Source organism: Megascapheus bottae, chromosome 28 (assembly GCF_031878675.1).
Source record: "Megascapheus bottae isolate mThoBot1 chromosome 28, mThoBot2.hap1, whole genome shotgun sequence".
NCBI lineage: Eukaryota > Metazoa > Chordata > Mammalia > Rodentia > Geomyidae > Megascapheus > Megascapheus bottae.
In genome coordinates, this window is record NC_143536.1 from 8886749 (window position 1) to 8908324 (window position 21576).

General features: G+C 42.4%; 1 protein-coding gene across 8 annotated transcripts in view; it reads left to right on the forward strand.

The window, feature by feature from the left end:
* The window catches only part of Git2 (GIT ArfGAP 2), a 49635-nt gene that overhangs the window by 21567 nt on the left and 6492 nt on the right, over positions 1–21576 (forward strand). For 2 of the 8 annotated variants that reach the window (XM_090320289.1, XM_090320290.1), the window contains exons 10-17: positions 586–658; positions 910–1007; positions 2593–2704; positions 4422–4564; positions 6301–6450; positions 11602–11850; positions 13297–13386; positions 20678–20760. In XM_090320289.1, coding sequence (XP_090176415.1) covers positions 586–658; positions 910–1007; positions 2593–2704; positions 4422–4564; positions 6301–6450; positions 11602–11850; positions 13297–13386; positions 20678–20760 — 998 coding nt within the window. The remainder of the gene's footprint in view (positions 1–585; positions 659–909; positions 1008–2592; positions 2705–4421; positions 4565–6300; positions 6451–11601; positions 11851–13296; positions 13387–20677; positions 20761–21576) is intronic. The other 6 variants (XM_090320291.1, XM_090320292.1, XM_090320293.1 and 3 more) reach the window with 3 other exon arrangements.

Here is a 21576-nt window from a genome sequence, read left to right on the forward strand (position 1 = left end):
TAGAGAGAGCTGGAGCTGCCTTGGCAAAGGCTTATACTTGTTTGAATTGGGAAGGGATTGCCCTCCATCCTCATCTCTGTCCCTGGCTGCTGTCAGCCCCCTTGGTCTGTGTAGTGTTCAGATCATGAGCTGAACTACACAGTGTGCTGGTTAGACAGGTTGTGCTTTGCTAAGAGGACTGATGCTGAGGCAGACAGAGACCTGAGTGCATTTTATCCACTCTTTGAGCACATTTTCACTTCTTTGTCCTACCAGGGTTTGGGATCTCTTACTTTTGGGGGACCTGACAAATGCTCTCAAGGGTAGAAGAGTCCTGTCAAAAGAGTCCTTTTAGGTGACATGTTAGCTACTTCTTGCCTTCTCAGTAGCAGCAACCCTGTTTGTATGTTACAAAGCATCGGTGCTGCCGTGAATGGCAGATTTTTCTGGAGGATCTGTGCAATATTACAAATATCTGTTTAGTAGTGGGTATTTACTAGGCACTAGCTTTGACTAGACATTACAGGAAAAAGGGTGAATAAGTCATAGTCCCCTCTTCTGGTGTTAAGCATTGTCCCTTATATTCCTGATATTTTTTCCTTTCAGCTAAATAATCATTTGTTTGAAGAACTTGCCATGGATGTGTACGATGAAGTAGACAGGCGAGAGACTGATGCAGGTGACTTTACCATGTGGCTTTTACTCAGTTTCTGTTATCACTAGGCAGTATTTAACTGCCAGCCTTAGTGTATTGCTTGCCCAATTTCTCCTGTCCTCCTAATGTGTGTATCAACATGTACTTTTGTGTATGTTGGCTTCAAGAATGTGCTTCCCCAAGTCTCCCTAATGACCTGTGAGCTGTGCCTCTCAGCAGAGCTGTGGTACCCCAGATATGATGAGATTTTATCTCTGGCTCTTTCCTCTGACTAGTCTGGCTTGCCACGCAAAACCACAGCACCCTGGTAACTGAGACAACCGTCGTCCCTTTTCTTCCGGTCAATCCTGAGTATTCATCAACACGAAACCAGGCAAGTGGCTGTTTGAAAAGTTACTGGTGATATTTGAGGAGTAGTTGATACTGTGGTATTTCCCTTTCCCAGAATGAGTATTTTAAGTGTTTCAATGGATTAAATTTACTCTTGTATATATATAAACATACATGGAGCTCACAAAATGATAAGAGGTAGATGGGAGTAAATGTCTGAAAATGAATATAAAAGAATTCACAGAAGGAATATAAACTGCTTACAGATGACAAGAAGTGTTTAACCTGACTAGTAATCAGAGAAAGCAACTGGAAGGAAAATTGACAAAATTTCTAATAAAGGCTGCTCCAAGCTGCTGATTAAATCGCAGGATGAGCTTTCTCGTGCCATAGAAAAGACCAAATGTCTATAGACTTAAGAAAAGTATTTGATGCTGCACATACCTTAATCCCAGCATAGTAGGGGGTAGAGGAAGGATGGTGAGGGTTGGCAAGGCAGGACAATTATGAGTCATGGCAGCCTACATTATAGAATTTTGAGAATTTTGTCTTCAAAAAACAACCACCATTTAAAAAAGTATGACCAGGGGCTGCAAGCCTGGCCTACTGCCAGTGACTCACCTGTAAAATCCTAGCTACTCAGGAGGCTGAGATCTGAGAATCAGGATTCAAAGCCACACCAGGCAGGAAAGTCTCTGAGATTCTTTACTCCACTATAGAGGAAAAGAAAAAAGAAGAAAACATGAAAATGGAGCTGTGGCTTACGTGGCAGAGAACTAGTTTTGTGCATAAAAAGCTCAGGGACAGGCTGAGAGTTTGGCCTAGTGATAGAGTGCCTGCCTAGCATGCACGAAGACCCGGGTTTGATTCCTCAGTACCACATACATAGAAAAAAGCCAAAAGTGGTGTTGTGGCTCAAGTAGTAGAGTTCTAGCCTCAAGAAAGCCCAAGGACTGTGCTCAAGCCTGGGATTGGCAAAAACAAACAAAAAACCTCAGGGACAGCAACCAGGCCCAGACTGATGATTTTTTTTTTTTTTTTTTGACCAGTCCTAGGGCTTAAACTCAGGGCCTGGGCACTGTCCTTGGTAACTTTTTGCTCAAGGCTAGCAGTCTGCCACTTGAGCCACAGTGCAGCTTCCAGCTTTTTCTGTGTATATGGTTCCAGGGAATTGAACCCAGGGCTTTATGCATGCCAGGCCAGCACATTACCACTAGGCCACACTCCCAACCCTCTCCAGATTTTTTTTTTGCCAGTCCTGGGCCTTGAATTCAGGGCCTTGGCACTGTTCTTGGGTTTTCTCAAGGCTAGAACCCTACCACTTGAACATAGCACCAGTTCCGGGCTTTTTCTCTGGATGTAGTACTGAGGAATCGAACCCGGAGCCACTTGCATACTAGGCAAGCACTTGACCACTAAGCTATATTCTCAACCAGAGTCATTTTATCTTTATGAACAAAAATACAGATTGTGAGAATTTAAATGTTCAGCAGTTTTCTTATAGAAATGCTTTTAAATAGTTCTCATGGAAAACATTGATTTGATGGTTGCTGTAACAGATTATACTTTGGTTGTATTGAAATAGCTTTGCATGCTTGTATTTTTACATTTCTAATTCTCACTTTTAGGGCAGACAGAAATTAGCTCGATTTAATGCCCATGAGTTTGCTACATTGGTCATTGATATCCTCAGTGATGCCAAGAGGAGACAGCAGGGCAGCCCTCTCTCCAGTTCAAAAGGCAAGTATCTAGCTCCAAGTGTATACCTCTTTGGAACTTCTAAGTCTTAACTATTAAATTTATAGCAAGTATTGATTTAAAACAGTTACTGGCAACAACAGTTTATGCTCCTATGATTTTATTAGTAATATGACAAAATGTTACCTCTTGTCAAGCTGAGCTAATTAGTAGTATTTCAAAATTGGTAACTGTTATTCAGATTTATCTTACATATGCTTCCCCCCCATTGGATCACTTGCTCTCCTCATAAAATTGTACCCTGAAGTTAAATCAAAAGTCTGTTACAATTGAAAGAAAGAAACATTAAGAAAGTAAACCTAGCCAGGAGCTGAGCTACTCAGGAGGCTGAGATCTGATGATCACCATGGCTCAAGGAATAAAGCTTGAGCTGAAGAGCTCAGGCCCAGCGTTCAAGCCCCATGACTGACAAAAAAAAAAAAAAAAGAAAAGAAAAGAAAATTAGTAAATAATCCCAGAAAATAAAACAATCTTGATTAAAATTACCTGCTATACTTTTTTTGTAAGTTGTGGGGCTTGAACTCTGGCCTGGGTACTGTCCCTCAGCTCTTCAGCTCAGGGATAACACTCTACCACTTTGAGCCACAGCTCCACTTTCCAGAAGTTATACTTTTATAGACTAAGGTACTTTATTTTGGGGGCCTGAACTGTGGGCCTGGGTGCTGTCCCTGAGCTCTTCAGCTCAAGGCTAGCGCTCTACCACCTGAGCCACAATTCACTTAGTTTCCTGATGGTTAAGTGGAGAAAAGAGTCTCCCAGACTTTAGTGGACGGGCTGTCTTTGAACCATGATCTTCAGATCTCAGCCTCCTGAGTAGCTAGGATTACAGGTATGAGCTGACAATCATGGCTTAAAGTGGTAGAGGGCTATCCTTGAGCAAAAAGTGTTCAGGGCCAGGAGCATAGCCTGGTGGTAGAGTGTCCGCCTAACATGCACAAAGCCCTGGGTTCGATTCCTCAGCATCATATACATAGAAAAAGTGTTCAGGGATAGTACCTGAAATCAGTGCTCTGAGTTTAAACACCACAACTGACCAAAAAAAGTACCCAGGCACTGATGGCTCACTGGTGGCTGCCTGAAATTGGATAGTCCTGGGTAGTTTATGAATTCTTTTATTCCAAACATGTCAGAGCCTGTAAATCATCTTGCTCCTGTATGGAATATATACCCTTAATAACAGAACTTGTATGTCTACTGGGTGACTCCTCTTTTCCTTCCCCTTCCTTCCTTTACCTGTCTCTTCCTCCTCCTCCTCCTCTCATTCTCACTTGTATTCAGGTAACTAAATGTCAGTGTTCCTATTGAGCACCTATTTTCTAGGGTCCAGTGTCCTAATTTGCTTTCTGTTTTGACCTGACATTTTCTTGTAAGTATATCACAAGTATCAAATGCTACTACTGTTAACTTCCTGATAATCTGGATCTATGCTCTGTGTATATGAACCTGAGAGCCTGCCTCCTCAATCTAATAAGAAGCTCCTTTCTGAAAGACAGTCATAAGTAGCCTAAAAAAGGGGGGTTGGGTGGGACACATAACCTATATTTCTCTAGGCAGTGGTCCAATGGGTTGGTATATTTCTACTATCCCTCTCTTGGTTTTGAGTATAGCATTACCCTCTTAGACCAAAAGGTCATCCCAGTAGATTTTTGGAAGAAAGAACATTTTAAGCCTGAAGTAGGTCATTTGCTTTTACTGACAGACAATGTGGAGCTCATACTAAAAACAATCAATAACCAGCACAGTATTGAGAGTCAAGATACTGACCAGCCAGACTATGACAGTGTGGCATCAGATGAAGACACAGACTTGGAGACCACAGCCAGCAAGGCAGACAGACAGAAGGTGAGATCACACTTCACACAGAAGAGAAGACATGTTTCTCTTAAAACTCTTTCCCCTGAAGTATTGCCTTGTCAGTCTCTTGAGGGGTAGCCCTGTAATAGATACTATGAAGATAAAAATGGACTTACTGTTAATTCTGGCCAAAGAACAATGAAAGGAGATAAAATGTTTTGAAAATAGAGGCTTTTATCTCTGAGACAATTGCAGTCACAGCCCACTGCTGTCATGACTCTGTTAAGTTTATGAGACATGGCTGAAAGGTTCTAGTCACTCAAAAAATATTTGCTAAGTGACTTCTTAGGTAACAGTCTCTCAAATGAGGCCACTGCCTGAGAGAGGAACAGTGACTACAGTGGAAAGTACAAAGCACAAGGGAATGAGAGGAGAGAACAAAGCTGAGGGAGTGATAGGAGAGGACTTAGCTCTGAGGAGCACTTAGGGTGGCTTTGTTGATGGTTGGCTTATAAGATAGGCCTTAGAGGTTATATGGACTTTGGGCCTATGAAGAAGACAGGGCAGGACAGTCTGAGCAGAAAGAAAAGCCAAGGCTTCTGGGAAAAGGATGGAAGGATGGTCATGAGTAGCTTTAAAAAAGAGATGGGGAGAGGGAGGACACAAAACTAACAGGAGGAATGTGACATGAGACTGAAGAATTGTGGCTTTAGTCAGAAGCTGTGAGAGCCCAGAAACTTTAGGCAAGGAAAGAAGGCAAAGGTCATAGGGGAAAGGAGGAACCTGATTAGATTGCTCCTGTATGGTCCAAATGGGTTGGAATGAGCTATCTCCAGGTCTAGGCTAGGAAGAGCACAGTGGGAGAGGCTGAAGCACCATTGAGGAAGCAGGATTGTCCAGGGCTCATCTACTGTGAATACCTAGGACTGACCTGCAAAGTTCTTGATGGACCCTGAGAACGGATGAACTGGAAGCTAGAGAGGTGTAGAGGTGTAAAGTAAGACTTAGATGTGCTTCATATGACTGAGAAACATGCTGCCATTGGCAGATTGAGGAGATACCCCCGCCCATACTGCCAGAGTGGAGGCCAGTATAGTGCTCCCAGTAATGGGCCCTCCACTGACTGATCAGGCTCCCTCCTCCCATCTTGCACACCTACTTACTCTAGCTAAGCTCTGCAGTCCTCTGGAATGTACCTCCTCCAGGCACCATCTGACTGATACCTTCACCTCTACAAACTCTAATCAAGGCTCACCCCAGCTCCCTAACATGCACTCCCACTTATACCCTTATTTTAGCTCTTGTGCCCCCTTCCCTGTATGTTTTCAAAGCACTAATCACTTCACTCATACTGTATATTTACTTACTTTTATGTTTCTCCTAATGCTGCTGGGATGAAAACACCATGGAAGCAGGAATCTATTTTCTGATACATCCCACACACCTGGAAACTGCCTAATGTTCAATAATGTGGGAGTCAATTAATTAATGGAAAAATAAGTAAGAAAATGAGCAGGAAAAGGCGTGAAGATAGGACAGACCTCTTTAGACAGTCATTAGTAGTGTAGATTGGTAGCCCTGCTTGCCTGCTCCATCAGAGAATATTGACTTCAAACATAGGGACCCCTACTTTTATGTTTCAGTTTTACATTAGTCTCAGAAATCTTGATTTAGTTTTAACTTGTGATTCAGCTGGCATGGCCAGAATTTGAAATTCTTTAGCTGTCAGTCTTTAACATTTTCATCATCTCAGATTGTGAACATTTTCCCCAATTTATTTTTAGAGCCTAGATTCAGATTTATCAGATGGACCAGTCACTGTGCAGGAATTTATGGAGGTCAAAAACGCCCTAGTGGCTTCTGAGGCCAAGATACAACAGCTAATGAAGGTGAATAACAACTTGAGTGACGAGCTGAGAATTATGCAGAAAAAGGTAACATGTTAATGAATGCCAGGATCGTTCATTCTTTGATCCCATAGTATAAGAGAGAATCCCAGGCACTATGTTTGTGGTCAGAGGGAAGTAAAATAGTTGTTGTTATAGCCTTAGGAATCTTGGGGCCAAGGTATCTTTTGGAAGCAAATTGTGTGTGGATATTAGAAATAAAATAGGTTTGTTTAGAACTCTATCCAGAATAGCTGTATTTAGTTGTAGCTCAGTGGTAAAGTGTTTGCCTACCATGCTCAAGGTCTTGGGTTTGATTCCCAGCACCACAAAAAAAAAAAAAATAGTATTTACATGGATGCAGCTCAGTGATACAGAGCATATGAGCTCAAAGCCCTGAAGTCAACCTCCAACACTTTAAAAAAAAAAAAAAAAGAAGAAAAGAAAGATGCGTCTAGAGTCAATTTCCCCAACAGTATTCAGCTAGGATAGTCTATGCTTTCTGAGGGTCTGGATGCCATGGCAAGGATGTAATTCTTCTGTTGCTAATTGTAAAGAATAATTGCACCGTGCAGAAGATTGGGCAAAAAACCTTTGTGTGCCCATTAGCATGTAAGCCCCAGCTCACACCATGTTAGGAGCACATTTCCTGCTGGTGCTCACTCCAAGTTCTTACCCACTCTCACCCTGACAGCCCAGCCTTCATCCCTACTTGCTCTTCACTTGGCCTTACCACTTACCTGTGATATCCCAGAGCCAAGAGCAGGCTGTAATACAGAGTAGACTTTAAGTAAGAGAATCCCATCTGTACTACCAAGAAGTACATAACAATGAGAGATAGTCCTAGGCATTGAGTATTTTTTCATTCATTCCCCTTTGAGAGAATCAGAATTGCATGATTATCTTAGTCTTTATGAGGAATGTAGCAAGTAGTAGCAAAGTGTACATTTAGGGGAAATAATGTATGTTTATGCTTCTTTCTGAGAAGGCAGAGCATGAGAAGATGAAGGCTGGGAGCATAGCCTAGTGGTAGAGTGCTTGCCAAGCATGCATGAAGCCCTGGGTTTGATTCCTCAGTACCACATACACAGAAAAAGCCAGAAATGGTATGAGGCTCAAGTAGTAGGCTGCTAGCCTTGAGAAAACTGAAGGACAGTACCCAGGCCCTGAGTTAAAGCCCCAAGATTGGCCAAAAGAAAACAAAAGAGAAGCTGAAAAATGCCAAATGTTGCCTGAAACTTTGTAGGAGATACTGCTCCCATGTTTCATTTCCCTTCAGAAATGGGATTTTTTTTAGTATATAGTGAGGAATACTTTGTAGGTTTAGAATGCTTACCTAGTATATAGGAGCTTCAGTCCCCAGAGTTGGGGGGAAGAGAGAGAGAGACAGAGAGGGAAAGAGAGAGGTTTTCCTTAGGCAGAAACAGTCTGTAACCTGTGTTTTTATGCTGTCATTGACAGCTGTCAATACAGGCTCATTTTAATGCTGCTTCCTTAGGAAATCCAAAGAACTAGACTCTACTCACTAGAGAAGGAAGTACGTGGACCTTCACTTGGGGTTTGGTCTAAAACTGATATGCCACCATGACATGGACAAACTTAAGATCTCCTTTGCTGTAACATACAAGATTTGCATTTCCTCTACTCTTTCCTTTTTTTTTTTTCTTCTTAATACTGATACTAGAGCTCCAGCTAAGGGCTATATGTTCTCACTTGCCTTTTTCTCTTTCTTGTTTTATTCACAACTGGCACTCTGCCACTTCACACTTCCAGTCCAGCTTTTCCATTGCTTGATTGGAGATGGAATCTCTGTTGCCATGGATGGCTTCAAATCACAGTCCTCATAGCTCAGCCTCTTAAGTAGCTACGATTACAGGCATGAGCCACTGAGGCCTAGCTCCCTGCCTTTTCTATTTTTGCTTAATAGATTATAGTTTGTTTTATAAAGCTGACTCTAAATTTTTAGTTGACTTTTTCCCTGAAACATATTGACATTTTTAATTGATCTGTCAAATATTACCTTTTTTTATTTTATAATGCTTCTTTCAGTATTCATAGAAATCACCAGCAATAACCCTGTATCTCTGAAGAGTGGCCAGGCATTGGTAACTCACACCTATAATCTTAGCTCCTTGAGAAGCTGAGAACTGAGGATTGAGATTCAAAGCCAGTCCTGACAGAAAAGTCTGTAAGACTATTTATCACCAATTAACCAGAAAAACAAAAAACAATAAAAACCTGACTGGAGGTATAATTTAAGTGGTAGAGCTCCAGCTATGAGTGAAAAAGCCAAGCAAGAACTCAAGTCCCTGAGTTCAAGTCTCAGTTCTGGCACCAAGGAAAAAAGAGCAGAGTGAAAGGTTAACTGTGGTTGTTAATGCTCATAATCTCAGCTAGTTGGGAGACAGAGATGAGGGGAATCACCGTTCAAGAATAACTCAGATAAAAGTCAGGCCCCCATCTAGGCATGGTGTTTTCCTCTTGTAATTCCAGGTAGTCTGGGGCTGGCTCTAGGCTGCCCTATCTGAAAAATGGTGAAAACAAAACAGGCTAGGGGTGCAGCTCAAGGTGTAAAATACTTGGCTAGGCAAGATTTAGGCTTTGAATTCAGATCTCAGTACCAAGAATATACCAAAAAGAAAATTGCAAAGTAAAGTTACTTACCATTGCTCATGAATCATCTCTTCACTTCTTAGAAATACATTCGGTTTCCAAAACTATTGAATTACCCATAACTTATTTCCTGCCATACTGCTTCCAAACAGAGTTTAGTCTGGTTCTTACTAAGATAAGCATCACCAGGCACTGGTGCCTGCAATTCTAGCTACTCACGAGGCTGATACCTGAGGATCCAGTTCAAAGCCAGTCCAAGCAGAAAAGTCCCTGTGTGACTTATCTCCAGTTAACCACTCAAAAACTGGAAGTGGAGCTGTGGCTCAAAGTGGTAAAACACTAGCTCAGGGACAGTGCATATTCCCTAGTTCAAGCCCCATCACTGACCAAAAAGAAAAAAAAATTAAAATATATATATATATGGTCATCAGAATTTATCCAAGGGCATCTCTGTAAACACAGAGCAATATTTTTAAAAAAACTGAAACCAGTATCTCAGGTCCATCTTACAGCACATTCCAGAAAAATCAAGCAGAAATCATCAACCACTGACTTCAGTGCCTGGATCTAAACAGAAGCTTTTTTTTATAGACACACAAACATCTGAAGTGTCCTGCAGAGAGACTGATCACTTAAAGTTTCACATTCTTTGGACCTTGACCATTTCATTAAGGTCTCAGGTGTCATTTTGATTTGCATCTCCTACTTATCTATATCCTGAAATGCAGGAATTTCTCCAGGTTGCTGTCTTGTTGCAGCTGTTTGTCTTGTCAAGAAGGGGTTGTAGATACACATTGCACCCTTGAAAACCTTGGTGGAAGGGAAGCAGTCATTCTCTCATGGCTTACCTTTGGAGAAGCCAGAGGAAGCAATCTTTCTATATAAGAAGCAGGAATCTACACTTCCATAGAATTTTAGCACTACTTAAGATGCAGAATTTTCTGCCAGGCACTGGTGGCTCACATCTATAATCCTAGCTACACAGGAGGCTGAGACCTAAGGATTGTGATTTGAAGCCAGCCCAGGCATGAAAGTCAAAAGACTCTTACCTACAGTAAACTACTCAGAAAAAGTAGAGCTGTGACTCAAGTGATAGAGTGCCTTCAGCAAAAATAGCTCAGGGACAGTACCCAGGCCCAGAGTTCAAACCCCAGGACCAGAAGAAAAAAAAAAAAGGAATTTGTTTACATAGCAAAGATGTTATTATTTTATTTCAAAAGTAGGTACAGTTTTCAATGAAATTGACAACGTGGCATGATATATCTCTGATCTTTCACATTTAACAGTTGCTTGGAAAGGATGCTACTTAATGAAGAGGACCAGCCAGTATTGGTGCATTTTTCACTGGTCATGCTTTATAAGTAAAAATTGAAAATGACCTCTAATACTGCATGAGTTTGCTATTGGGAAGTGAGGATCTCCTGGTGCAGATATGATTGCTTGTGGATTTAAACCTTGGTACTGGAGGGGAATTGGTCAGTTTACAGTCTCTCAAGAGTAGACAGCTGAACTTAAAGCACAATCAGCTTATTCAATGGCACAGAAGATGAAGGTGCAGCAGAGGAAAAAGACCTATGCAGATGGACATAGCTACTTGTGTTTAAATTGCTGGATGATAATGAGCCCTACAAATTCTTGCTGATCCCTTAACCATGAAGCGGCCTTCATGCGAGGAATGGAAAGACAGTCTCTTAACTAAAATAGGGATGGGGTATCAGGCAGATTAGACTGTTAAAGCTGACACCACCACCACATTCATGGGTTTTGGGTGACAAAGCCAAAGAGACAGGCCATATACTCCAGCCCTGCTTTAAAAAAAAAAAAAAAAAAAAAGACGGATCACCAGAGGGAAGCAAGTATACTACATGGAACATTTCTTCATGTGAAGATGCTAATGCAGTTCCAGAGGTTTCCGGTTTTCATAGCAATCTATTAATATAGCACACTTACTGTGATTCAGTTTTCCCTCTTATTTTTTTAAAAAGCATTGACTTGTTTGGAATACCAAGATTATTATGGAATAAAAACTTGCTGATGATAATTTTTCTTGTTGCCTCTTTGGAAAGCAGTAGGTGACCTGATTTTTCCTAGCTGAACTCATGGTCTTTCTTGCTTTGTAGCGCAGTCCTGGTTATCGCCCTGCTGCTTCCATGGTGTGTGCTGTCACTCTTGGCATTTGCAAATTGCTCAGGGTTCCTTTGAAAAACACTTCAATGATGTTTTAATGGTCTCAAGACCTTGCTTGAGACAACCTTAGAACAATCCAGAATATAGCTTGCCTGCAAGTATTTCCCTGCCCCATCATGACAAAAATTTAAATGGTTAGACAGTTATTTTTTCAAATTCCCAAACTACAGTTCTCCCACATTCAGAATTGAAACTAATAGGCTATGTGGTGAAGTGAGCGGAATGGATTTTACTTATTCCAGAAGAAAGAGTCCCTGTTTATAGTTGCTTTTTTACATTCAGCCCAGCTAACTGTTATTCTTACTGTTTTAAGCTGATAGTTGTGTTTGTTTATTTGCTGTTTTGTTTGGTCTGCTTGCTATGGAAAAACACAGTCCCACTGCCAAACATTTCTTTCAGCTTCAAACACTCCAGAGTGAGAATTCCAGCCTCAGGAAACAGGCCACAAGCAATGTCTATCAGGTGCAGACTGGTTCTGAGTACCCAGACACTCCCAACCACTCTTCCTTAAAGCGACGTCCATCTGCCCGGGGCAGTAGGCCCATGTCCATGTATGAGACGGGATCAGGTCAGAAGCCATATCTCCCAATAGGAGAAGCAAACCACCCTGAGGAAAGCAGGACAAGACTCCAGCCGTTCCCTGCACACGTAAGTAATACCACTAGCTCTTCCATGTTGACTCTGGGTAGCCTGATTACTGCCTTCCCTCTGCTGAACCTACAGAACCTGCTTCTGCTTTGCCAACTGGGCTCTAAATGTTACCCTTGTGTTTGCTGTTGTATTGTCTTGTCTACAAATGCTTTCGGTGTTCCTACAAACACATGGGGAAGATGATTGGACATTTTCTGGCCAAGGTGGGGATTCTGGCTTTTATTCCCAGTCCACCCATCTTCACATTTGCATGATTTATCTCCATGTTGGAACTTCTTGTGAAAAATTTCCTTTTACCCCTCTTCCACAAACAGCAGCAAATTATAAAGGCCACTAGTAGAGTGTTTTCTTCAAGGTAGATGGTATGTGCCTCTTTACAGACTGGACCCAAGTGTCATTTCCCCTGCTTCTACACGAGCAGGTGGTCCCTGTGGTCTGGCATGCTAAGGCACATCCTGAAAGCTCCACCTCGCCACACCTGCCTTAGGCTGCACATTTTCTGCCTGTTCTTCCTGGAAGACGTGTGGCTTTGTCATCTCAAAATGAGGCATAAGGGCTCTGTAAAAACCATTCAGAAGCAAGGTTCCAACCGTTTTATTTTACAATGAGTATTAATGTTGTGAGATTTTCAAATTGTTTGTCTTCTAGATTAATTTATCATAAAAATCTATGTTCTGGCAAAGTGTTACAAACATTACAAACTTCTTTTTAAATGCTTTCTTGGAGTATTATTTATTCTTTTGAGTGTCAACAGCTGTTTCTTCAAATGGCATGCATTTCAAAAAATTCTCAGGGTAAATGCAAAGTAGCAAATATGTAGTAAATTAAGCCTAGCTTAATATTTCAGACTTCAGAGTAGTGGCATTGCAGTGTTGTTGTAGGTAACTGGGATTGCATTCTTTGAGCTTTGGAGATTGTTGAGGCTTCACCCTGGAAGGCAATTGTTTTGATAGTTCAAAGGCTCTCACTATACCAATTCTAAGTGAAAATTTATCTTCCTTTGTTATAACTGCAAGCAATTTAAAAAAAGCCACTTTTATTAGCTCCACACTATTTCATAAACTTAGAAAATAAAGATGTCATTTCAAGTTTTGTCACATATTCAAGATGAGTGATAGCATATACCAATTTGTAATCATTTGTATGGTTTCTCGTTTCATATTGGTCCTGATTGAAAAGAAATATCATTTTATGCTATCCATTAAAAAAAAAACTACCAGTGAATGTGAGGAATGTACTAGGTGCTGCTCCCTTTGAGGAAAGGTAAGCTTGTTACATTCAGAGCAGTGTCTAAGAGGTGTTTGCCCAGGGGAACATCTGAACATCGTGGATTCCCTGATTGGAGTACCTTGTTTCCTTGGGTTCTTTTCCTAAAGCTAGGGTAGTGGTCAGGGGTTTGTTTGTTTTGTATTTCCCCGAGCCTGTTTCTCTTTCCCCTTCTAGATCGGGAGGAGTGCGCTTGTGACCTCCTCTTCGTCTCTGCCTTCCTTCCCCTCCACACTTTCCTGGTCGAGGGATGAGAGCGCCCGAAGGGTTAAGTACACTGAATGGTCTGCTCTGGAGGAGGGGCCGAGCTCCTGGGCGCTTTGTGCTTGGGCGCTGGCCCTCCTGTCCCTGTCCCTTGCTAACTGCCCTCTGTCCTGCATGAGGCAGAGCTTCCCTCCTGGTTTCTCACAACACAGCGGGCACGCACACTCTTGCACACGTGCACGCATATGTGTAGGGAGGTGGGCTCCCTTCTAACTCCACATTGCTGATTTTCACTATTTAACAAAAGGTTGTAAATCATACCATTAATTCTGAGCATACTGACTTCTTAATCAGAAAATTAGCTGGCTGCTGGTTACACACTATAATTCCCTATAATAGGAAATATCTATCCAATTTATTCAAAGCTACACTTAACAGATTAAAATTGTTTGGACTATCACAAAAAAAAATGTGTTGGGGCTGGGAGTTTGGCCTAGTGGTAGAGTGCTTGCTTAGCATGCATGAAGACCCGGATTCAATTCCTTGGTACCACATACATAGAAAAAAAAGCTGGAAGTGGTGCTGAAGCTCAAGTGGTAGAGCTCTAGCCTTGAGAAAGTCCAAAGACAGTGCTCAGGCCCTGAGCTCAAGCCCAGGACTGGCAAAAAAACAAAACAAAACAACAAAAAAAACCAAAACTTTTTTTTTTTTTAAATAACTGCTGGCAGCTGAACTCCAGAATGGGAATTGGCACACTTGGCACAGTAGAGAAGTACAGGCAGCTGTGAGCATGAGACTTCACTTGGATTGACTGGGTAGACCCAACCTGCTGGGTACATGATCCCACTAAGAGGAGGAAAAACCACATGCTTATTAAGCAGCTCCTCCTGCCTGTCTTGACTAAATCCTGCAGAGAATCCTGAGGACTTCAGTGCCATAGTCCCTCTTGATAAAGGTAGTCAGGTTTTGTTTTTTAGAATGCTTTCCTGCACAAAGAGGACATGACTGCATGTATTCACCAGGGAAAGCTACGGAAAGAATCCAGGTTTTCAAGACTTGCATTCAGGCTCCAGCATCCGCTGTTTTTAATGAAAGAAAGTTAAAGCAGAGAGGAAGGGAGGTGGCTGGGGCCACCTTTACAGACAAGGTGGGAATTTCATTGTACCTTTGGCAATTCCCTCCACATCTAGGAATCGCCAATGGCATGTCACTAGCCAAGACCCTTGGGAGTTACCTCACTGGACTTTTGAAGTAGTCTATTGAAAATAATTTTTAGTACTAGGGTAGCTCATGTCTGTAATCCTAGACACTTGGGAGCCAAAGTCATGGAGGATTGAGAGAGACTTGAAGTGAGCTCAGGCAGAAATGTTCATAAGACCCTTTCTCCACTGAGAGCTGGGTGTGAAGGCACAAGCCAGATATCTCAGCTACAACCATCAGCTATGACCAAGAAGCGTAAAATAGGAGAGTCAGAGACTCTGCCTGCCTGGCAGACATCTAAGACAATCACAGCACCATGTTGGCAACACCTCAACAATAGGGTACCTACTTGGCAAGCATAAGGTCCTGAGTTCAAAATCCAGTATTGGGAAAAAGGTTCTTGATGTATAATAATCCTCCTAATGAACCTGGAACTGAACTATAGCTGGGCTCCAGTGGCTTACAGCTGTGATCACAGCTACTTAGGAGATCTGAGGATCACTGTTCAAAGCCCAGCTGTTCCCTGCTAGCTCAGGCAGAGAAGTCAGAGTTTCAGAATTTGGTAGAGTTCTTACCTATCATGCAGAAAGACCTGTGTTCAATTCCTCAGTACCACATACATAGAAAAGGCCAGAAGTGGTGCTTTGGCTCAAGTGGTAGAGCACCAGCCTTGAGGAAAGCCCAAGGACAGTGCTCAGGTCCTGAGTTCAAGCCCCCAGGACTGGTTAAAAAAAAAAAGTCCGAATTTGAGACTGTCTCCAGTTCACTTAGACAAAGAACTAGACTGGAGGTGTGGCTCAAGCGATAGCTGGCCTTGAGTTTAAGGCCTTGATATTGGCACCAAAAATAAAAACAACCTAAAACAGAAAAATATTAAAATGTTGTTTTCATTTAAAATTTTGTTGATGAAAGTTGAGCAAACCTGTGTCCGCTCAAATTTTGTGGCATTTAAATTTTTTTTTTTTTTGGTAACTTCAGAAAAGTTCAAACTCCAATATGGGGGGGAAAAATCATTGCCAGGACTGTTAACTAAGATGATTTTCCATAGAAGCAACAGTAATCGTATGAAAACATCAATTGTAGCCAGATACAGTGGCTAAGATCTGAGGATCATGGTTCAAAGCCAGCTCGGGCACTAAAGACCTTGAGGCTCTTATCTCCAATTAGTCACTAGAAAACCAGAAGTGGCTCTGTGGCTCTGTAGCCTTCAGCTAAAGAGCTCAGGGACAGCACCCAGGCCCAGAGTCCAAGCCCCACAACCAACAAAACAACAAAAATCAGTTCTGTTGTTCCTGACATCATCACAGGTTTAGATTTTCTGGCGTGTCTTGTATTCAAAACAAACTGCAAATTTATTAAATAAACTGTACCAGCACCAGCCTATGAGGTAACTTTTCCATTAACAGCTTTGAGAGAGCAATACTTTTAACCAATAGCTCCTGGCTCTGCATGTTCACAATAATTTTCGTAAAACTCAATGCTGGCTACACTGAAATCCTGAATGCATTTGTTGACAACGATGAAGGACTTCACTTGTAAGTAGCTGATTTCCTAGTTGTTTTCTGTGCTTGAGGAATATTTCCTCAGTACTTTCAGTTGATACACAAGTTGTTTTTCTTTTTAAATGTTTAAATGTAATTTGATACTTTTGCTCATTTGAATAATGTTTCATTTGTAATTATCAAATCTCCATCAAGGAAAGTAAAAAATATCTACTATAAAAAAATTTGGAACACCAGGAGCCGTGGCACAGGTCTGAAATTCTAGTTACTCAGAAGGCTGAGGTCTGAGGATCAAAGTTCAAAGCCAGCCCAGGCACACAACCTGAGACTCTTATCTCCAATTAACCTCTAGAAAATGGGAAGTGGAGCTGGGCTGAAGAGCTCAGGAACAGGGCCCAGGCTGAGTTCAAGCCCCATGAGCCACAAAAAAATAAAATAAAATTGGAACTTTTAGCCAGGTACAGTGGCTCTCATCTGTAATCCTAGCTGCTCAGGAGGCTGAAATCGGAGGATCTCAATTCAAAGCCAGTCCAGGCACTAAAGTCCATAAGACTCTTATCTCCAATTAACCACCAGAAAACCAGAAGTGGCGCTATGGCTCAAGGGGTAGAGCAGTAGTCTTGAGCTAAAGCGCTCGGGCAGTGCCCAGGCCCAGAGTTCAAGTCTTACAACTGACGAAAAAAAAATTGGAACTTTGGGGCCAGAAGCATGCCTAGTGGTAGTGTACTCACCTGGCATACACGAAGCCCTAGGTTTGATTTCCCAAAACCACATACACAGAAAAAGCTGGAAGTGGTGCTGTGGGTCAAGTGGCAGAGTGCTAGCCTTGAGCAAAAGTGTCCAAGGACAGTGCTCAGGCTCTTAAGTTCAAGCTCAGGACTGCAAAAAAAAAAAAAAAAAAAAATGGGACTTTATAAGTGGAGCTGTGTCTCAAAGGGGTAGAGCACTAGCCTTGAGCAGAAGAACTCAGGGGCAGTGCCCAGCCCCACATCAGACAAAAAACAAAATTTGGAACTTTGTGAGGCTGAGGCCTGGATATCATTAGTTCAAATCTAGTCAGAACTTATCTCAAAAACCCCAAACAAAGGGGCAGGGCAATACCCTTGAGCTAAAGAGGTCAGGAACAGTGCCCAGACCCAGAGTTCATGACAAGACAAAAAAAAAAAAGTTATTTCAGGCTGGGAGTTTGACCTAGTGGTAAGAGTGCTTGCCTAGCGTGCAAGACAACCCAGGTTTGATTCCTTGGTGTAGCACATACAAAGAAAGAGCTGGAAGTGGTGCTGTGGCTCAGGTGGTAGAGCCCTAGCCTTGAGAAAGCCCAAGGACAGTGCTCAGGCCCTGAGTTCAAGCCCCAAGACTTGGGGGGAGGAGGGCCATAGAAACAAGCTGGTATGGTAGCTCATGCCCATAATCCTAGCTACTCAGGCAGGAGGCTGAGATTTGAGGATTGTGGTTCAAAGCCAACCTGGCCCGGGCACTAGTCTGTGAGACCGTTATCTCCAATTAACCACCAGAAAACCAGAAGTGGTGCAACACGTGTTGTGGCTCAAGGGGTTGGGTGGTAGCCTTGAGCTTAAGAGCTCAGAGACAATGCCCAGTCTCCTGACCAACAAAAAAAAAAAAAAGGAAAAAAAACAGTGGGATTGGAGATTAACTCGGTGGAAGAGTACTTGCCTGACAAGTGCAAGGCCATAAGTGAGTTCAGTCTTCAGTCTACTCTTTAGAAAAAAAAACAAAACAAAACAGGAAGTGGTGCTGTGGCTCAAAGTGGTAGAGTGCTAGCCTTGAGCATAAGAGATTAGGGCTAAAACTCAAGCCCTGAATTCAAGTCCCATGACCAACAAAAGCAAAACAAAACCAAAAACAAAGCATATTAGTTTTGGCCGGGAGTTTGGCCTAGTGATAGAGTGCTTGCCTGGCGTGCACAAAGGCCCGGGTTCGATTCCTTGGTGCTACATACATACAAAAAAGCCGGAGTCGTGCTGAGGCTCAAGTGGTAGAGCTCTAGCCTTGAGAAAGTCCAAGGACAGTGCTCAGGCCCTGAGCTCAAGCCCAGGACTGACAAAAAAAAAACAGTGCTGTTGACTCATACCTATAATCCTCGCTGCTCACAGGTCTGAGATCTGAGGATCATGGTTTGAAGCCAGCCTGGGCAGGAAAGTCTGTGAGACTTTTATCTCCAGTTAACCAAAAAGCCTGAAGTGGACTGTGGCTCAAGTGGCAGAGTGCCCGCCTTGAGCAGGATTGCTCAGACAGCATACAGGTGCTGAGTTCAATAACTAGGATTGGAAATAGACAAAAAAAAAGGATTGGGGGTAATTAATTCTGCTTTCTAGACCCTTTTCTGCTGGAACAGCTCTGAGTGACTTTGGCAGAATGATTATTTAGGTAGAATTTATATCCATTTGTGTGGGACCATATGTAAAGAAAAATAAATTTGAAACTTAGACATTCCTGATGCAAGGTAAGCAAGGTTTGGGGGTTGGAATCTGAGACTACGTCCACAAGATCCTGGTCCTCACCATCCCTCTACTGGACACGAAGGCCGTGGGCGTGTGACTTTATAGCCAGCATCCCACTGACTCACTTATAAAGCCTGATCAAAATCAGACAAGTGAAGCAGCACCGGTTCTAGAAGTTAGGTCTATAAACAACTTGTCTGACTCTCAGACAAATATTTGAACCACTTGCGGGGTAAATTTGAGCAGATAGTTTGCATTAAGGTTTAGCGTGTCCTCTATTAGTATAGGTGGGGATGAAGTAGAACATCTCTGGGATGCATGAAAGAATGAGTATCTGCCATGGTCGGGGGAGAGAGGTGATGAGGACAGGAAGCAGAATGTGGTAGGGCTGGCCAATACCAATGGGGGTTTCAGAAGGCTGGAAAGCATCACAAAAAGTCAGACTTTCTGTAGGCTTCCTGAAATTGAGTTCCTCCAGTGTAGCCATACTTCTGAATGAGAGCCTTCCTTTGCTGCACACTTAAAGCTCATCTCTCATGGAGCCTTAGCTATATTTCATGATATCTGCAGAACTCTGTCTTTGCACATTTCGATTAACTTGGATTGAATTTATGGTATAGAGCTGAAAGGCAGCTCATATTTGTACTGTTAAGCTTATACTTTTTGAGGTGAAAAAAATTCCCAAACATAGCTAAAATAAATACTGAGGGAAAATAGTTTTTACTGTATATGATATAGTTTCCTTCAGAGAAATATGCTCCCTATCACATTTCATTGTTGGTAGTGCTGTCATTTGCCTAAAATATTTTTAGTATTTTGCCTTTATATCCCATTTTTGAACCTGTATAGTTGTTTTGAACACTGTTTTAAGGGGTAGATTTTTTTGAAACATCAAAGTAGTTTATACTTGACTTTCTTATTGGGATAATCCATTTTGGCTTACAAACGACATGTGGCAGTTTTTGTTGTTGTTGCTGTTGTTGTTCTGTTTTTTATATGCCAGTCCTGGGGCTTGAACTCAGGGCCTGGGCACTGTCCTTGGACACTTTTTGCTCCAGACTAGCACTCTGCCACTCGAGCTACAGCACCACTTCTGGCTTTTTCTGTGTATGTGATACCGAGAAATCGAACCCAGGGCTTTGTGCATGCTAGGGGAGCACTCTAGCACTAGGCCATGCTCCCGGCCCTATGGCGGTTTGTTTTCTTTTGTTTTGTTTTTGCCAGGCTTGGGCTTGGGCTCAGGGCCTGAGCACTGTTCTTGGACTTTCTCAAGGCTAGAGCGTTACCACTTGAGCCTCAGCACCACTTCCAGCTTTTTTCTATGTATGTGGTACCAAGGAATTGAACCCGGGTATTTGTGCATGCTAGGCAAGCACTCTACCACTAGGCCAAACTCCCAGCCCTATGTCGGATTTTTTTGATAACTCCCAAAACATGTCTCTGAACATGTGCTTGGTACTTTAGTAGCAGTCACCTGAGCCTTGGGCATCAGATGTTGAAGTCTTTATATAGGCCATCAGTCTGTTATTTTGCAGGCTTTGTGTCTTCCTTCCAGTGGCTAACCAGCTTTTGTGGTCCTTCATTTCTCACCTGGAGTTAATCCAGATCATCTGCAGGTAGCTTCCATCTCTGAAGGACTGTGGTCAGCTAAGTGCTAATGTGTTTGCTTATTAATTGCATCTCATTGTTTTATAAGCTCTATATTCCTTTCAGAACTAAATGAGATGCCCTTGCATGCCTGTGTCAGTATATTAGTTTGTACCAAGAATCTTTATTTTTATTTATTTATTGTCGGTCACTGGGACTTGAACTCTGGGCCTGGGCGTTGTCCCTGAGCTCTTCAGCTCAAGGCTACCGCCCTACCCCATCAGCCACAGTGCCACTTCCATTTTTCTGGTGATTAATTGGAGATTAGATTCTCATGGACTTCTTTGTGCCTGAGCTGGCTTTGAACTGCAATCCTCAGATCTCAGCCTCCTGAATTCCTAAGGATTATAGGTGTGAGCCACCGCACCTGGCCTAGAAACTTCTGATAGATAAACCTCTAAGCTAAGAAATGAAAAGGGTTAGCGACTTTCTAAGTGAGTGCTGGGTATGAAGGTCATGTTGCCTCACAGAGATGCTTCTCTGGGACAATCCCAAAAGGTCTCATGTTCTAAACTCATAGAGGTCCTCTTCTCTTTCTTGTAGGCTTCCAGGCTGGAGAAGCAGAACAGCACACCTGAGAGTGACTATGACAACACTCCCAATGACATGGAGCCAGATGACATGGGGTACAGCAGGGAAAGTGTGCTGGAAAATGGGCTGTCAAGTGCCAGACACCTGCCAGAGCTTGGCCACTCCTATATTTTGTCCCTATTTTCAGACCTTGAAAGTCTTAAAATATTCAAACTTGTTCATAGTTTGTCCTTTCATAGTTTGTCCTTTCAATGTACATTATTGCCACAGGTGCTTTGTGTCCTTTTATCCATATACTAGAACTGTCTAAATACTTAGTGGGGCTTGAACTCAGGATGTGGGTGCTGGCCTTCAGCCTTTTTTTTTTTTTTTTTTTTTTTGGCCAGTCCTGGGCCTTGAACTCAGGGCCTGAGTACTGTCCTTGGGCTTTCTCAAGGCTAGAGCTCTACCACTTTAGCCACAAAACCACTTCTGGCTTTTTCTATGTATGTGATAACAAGGAATTTAATCCAGGTCTTCGTGAATGCTAGGCAAGCACTCTACCACTAGACCAAACTCCTGGCCCCTTGGCCCTGAGCTTTTTTGATCAAGGCTAGTGCTCTACCATTGAGCTGTACCTCCTCTTCAGCTTTTTACTGGTTAATTGTAGGTAAGAGTCCCATGAACTTTCCTGGCTGGACTAGCTTTGAATCTCAATTCTCAAATCGCAGCCTCTTCAGTAAGATTACTGGTATGAGCCACCATTGACCAGATAATGCCTTATGTTGACATTATTTACATTTATACATTGGTATTCCCAAAGAATGGGCTCGACTGCAGTTGAGTTTATTATATAATAACATACCCTCCCTGCTTTACTTTTTCTCTCCATTTTCCCCTCTTTGTCCTATGCAGATGAGCTGTAGCTATTT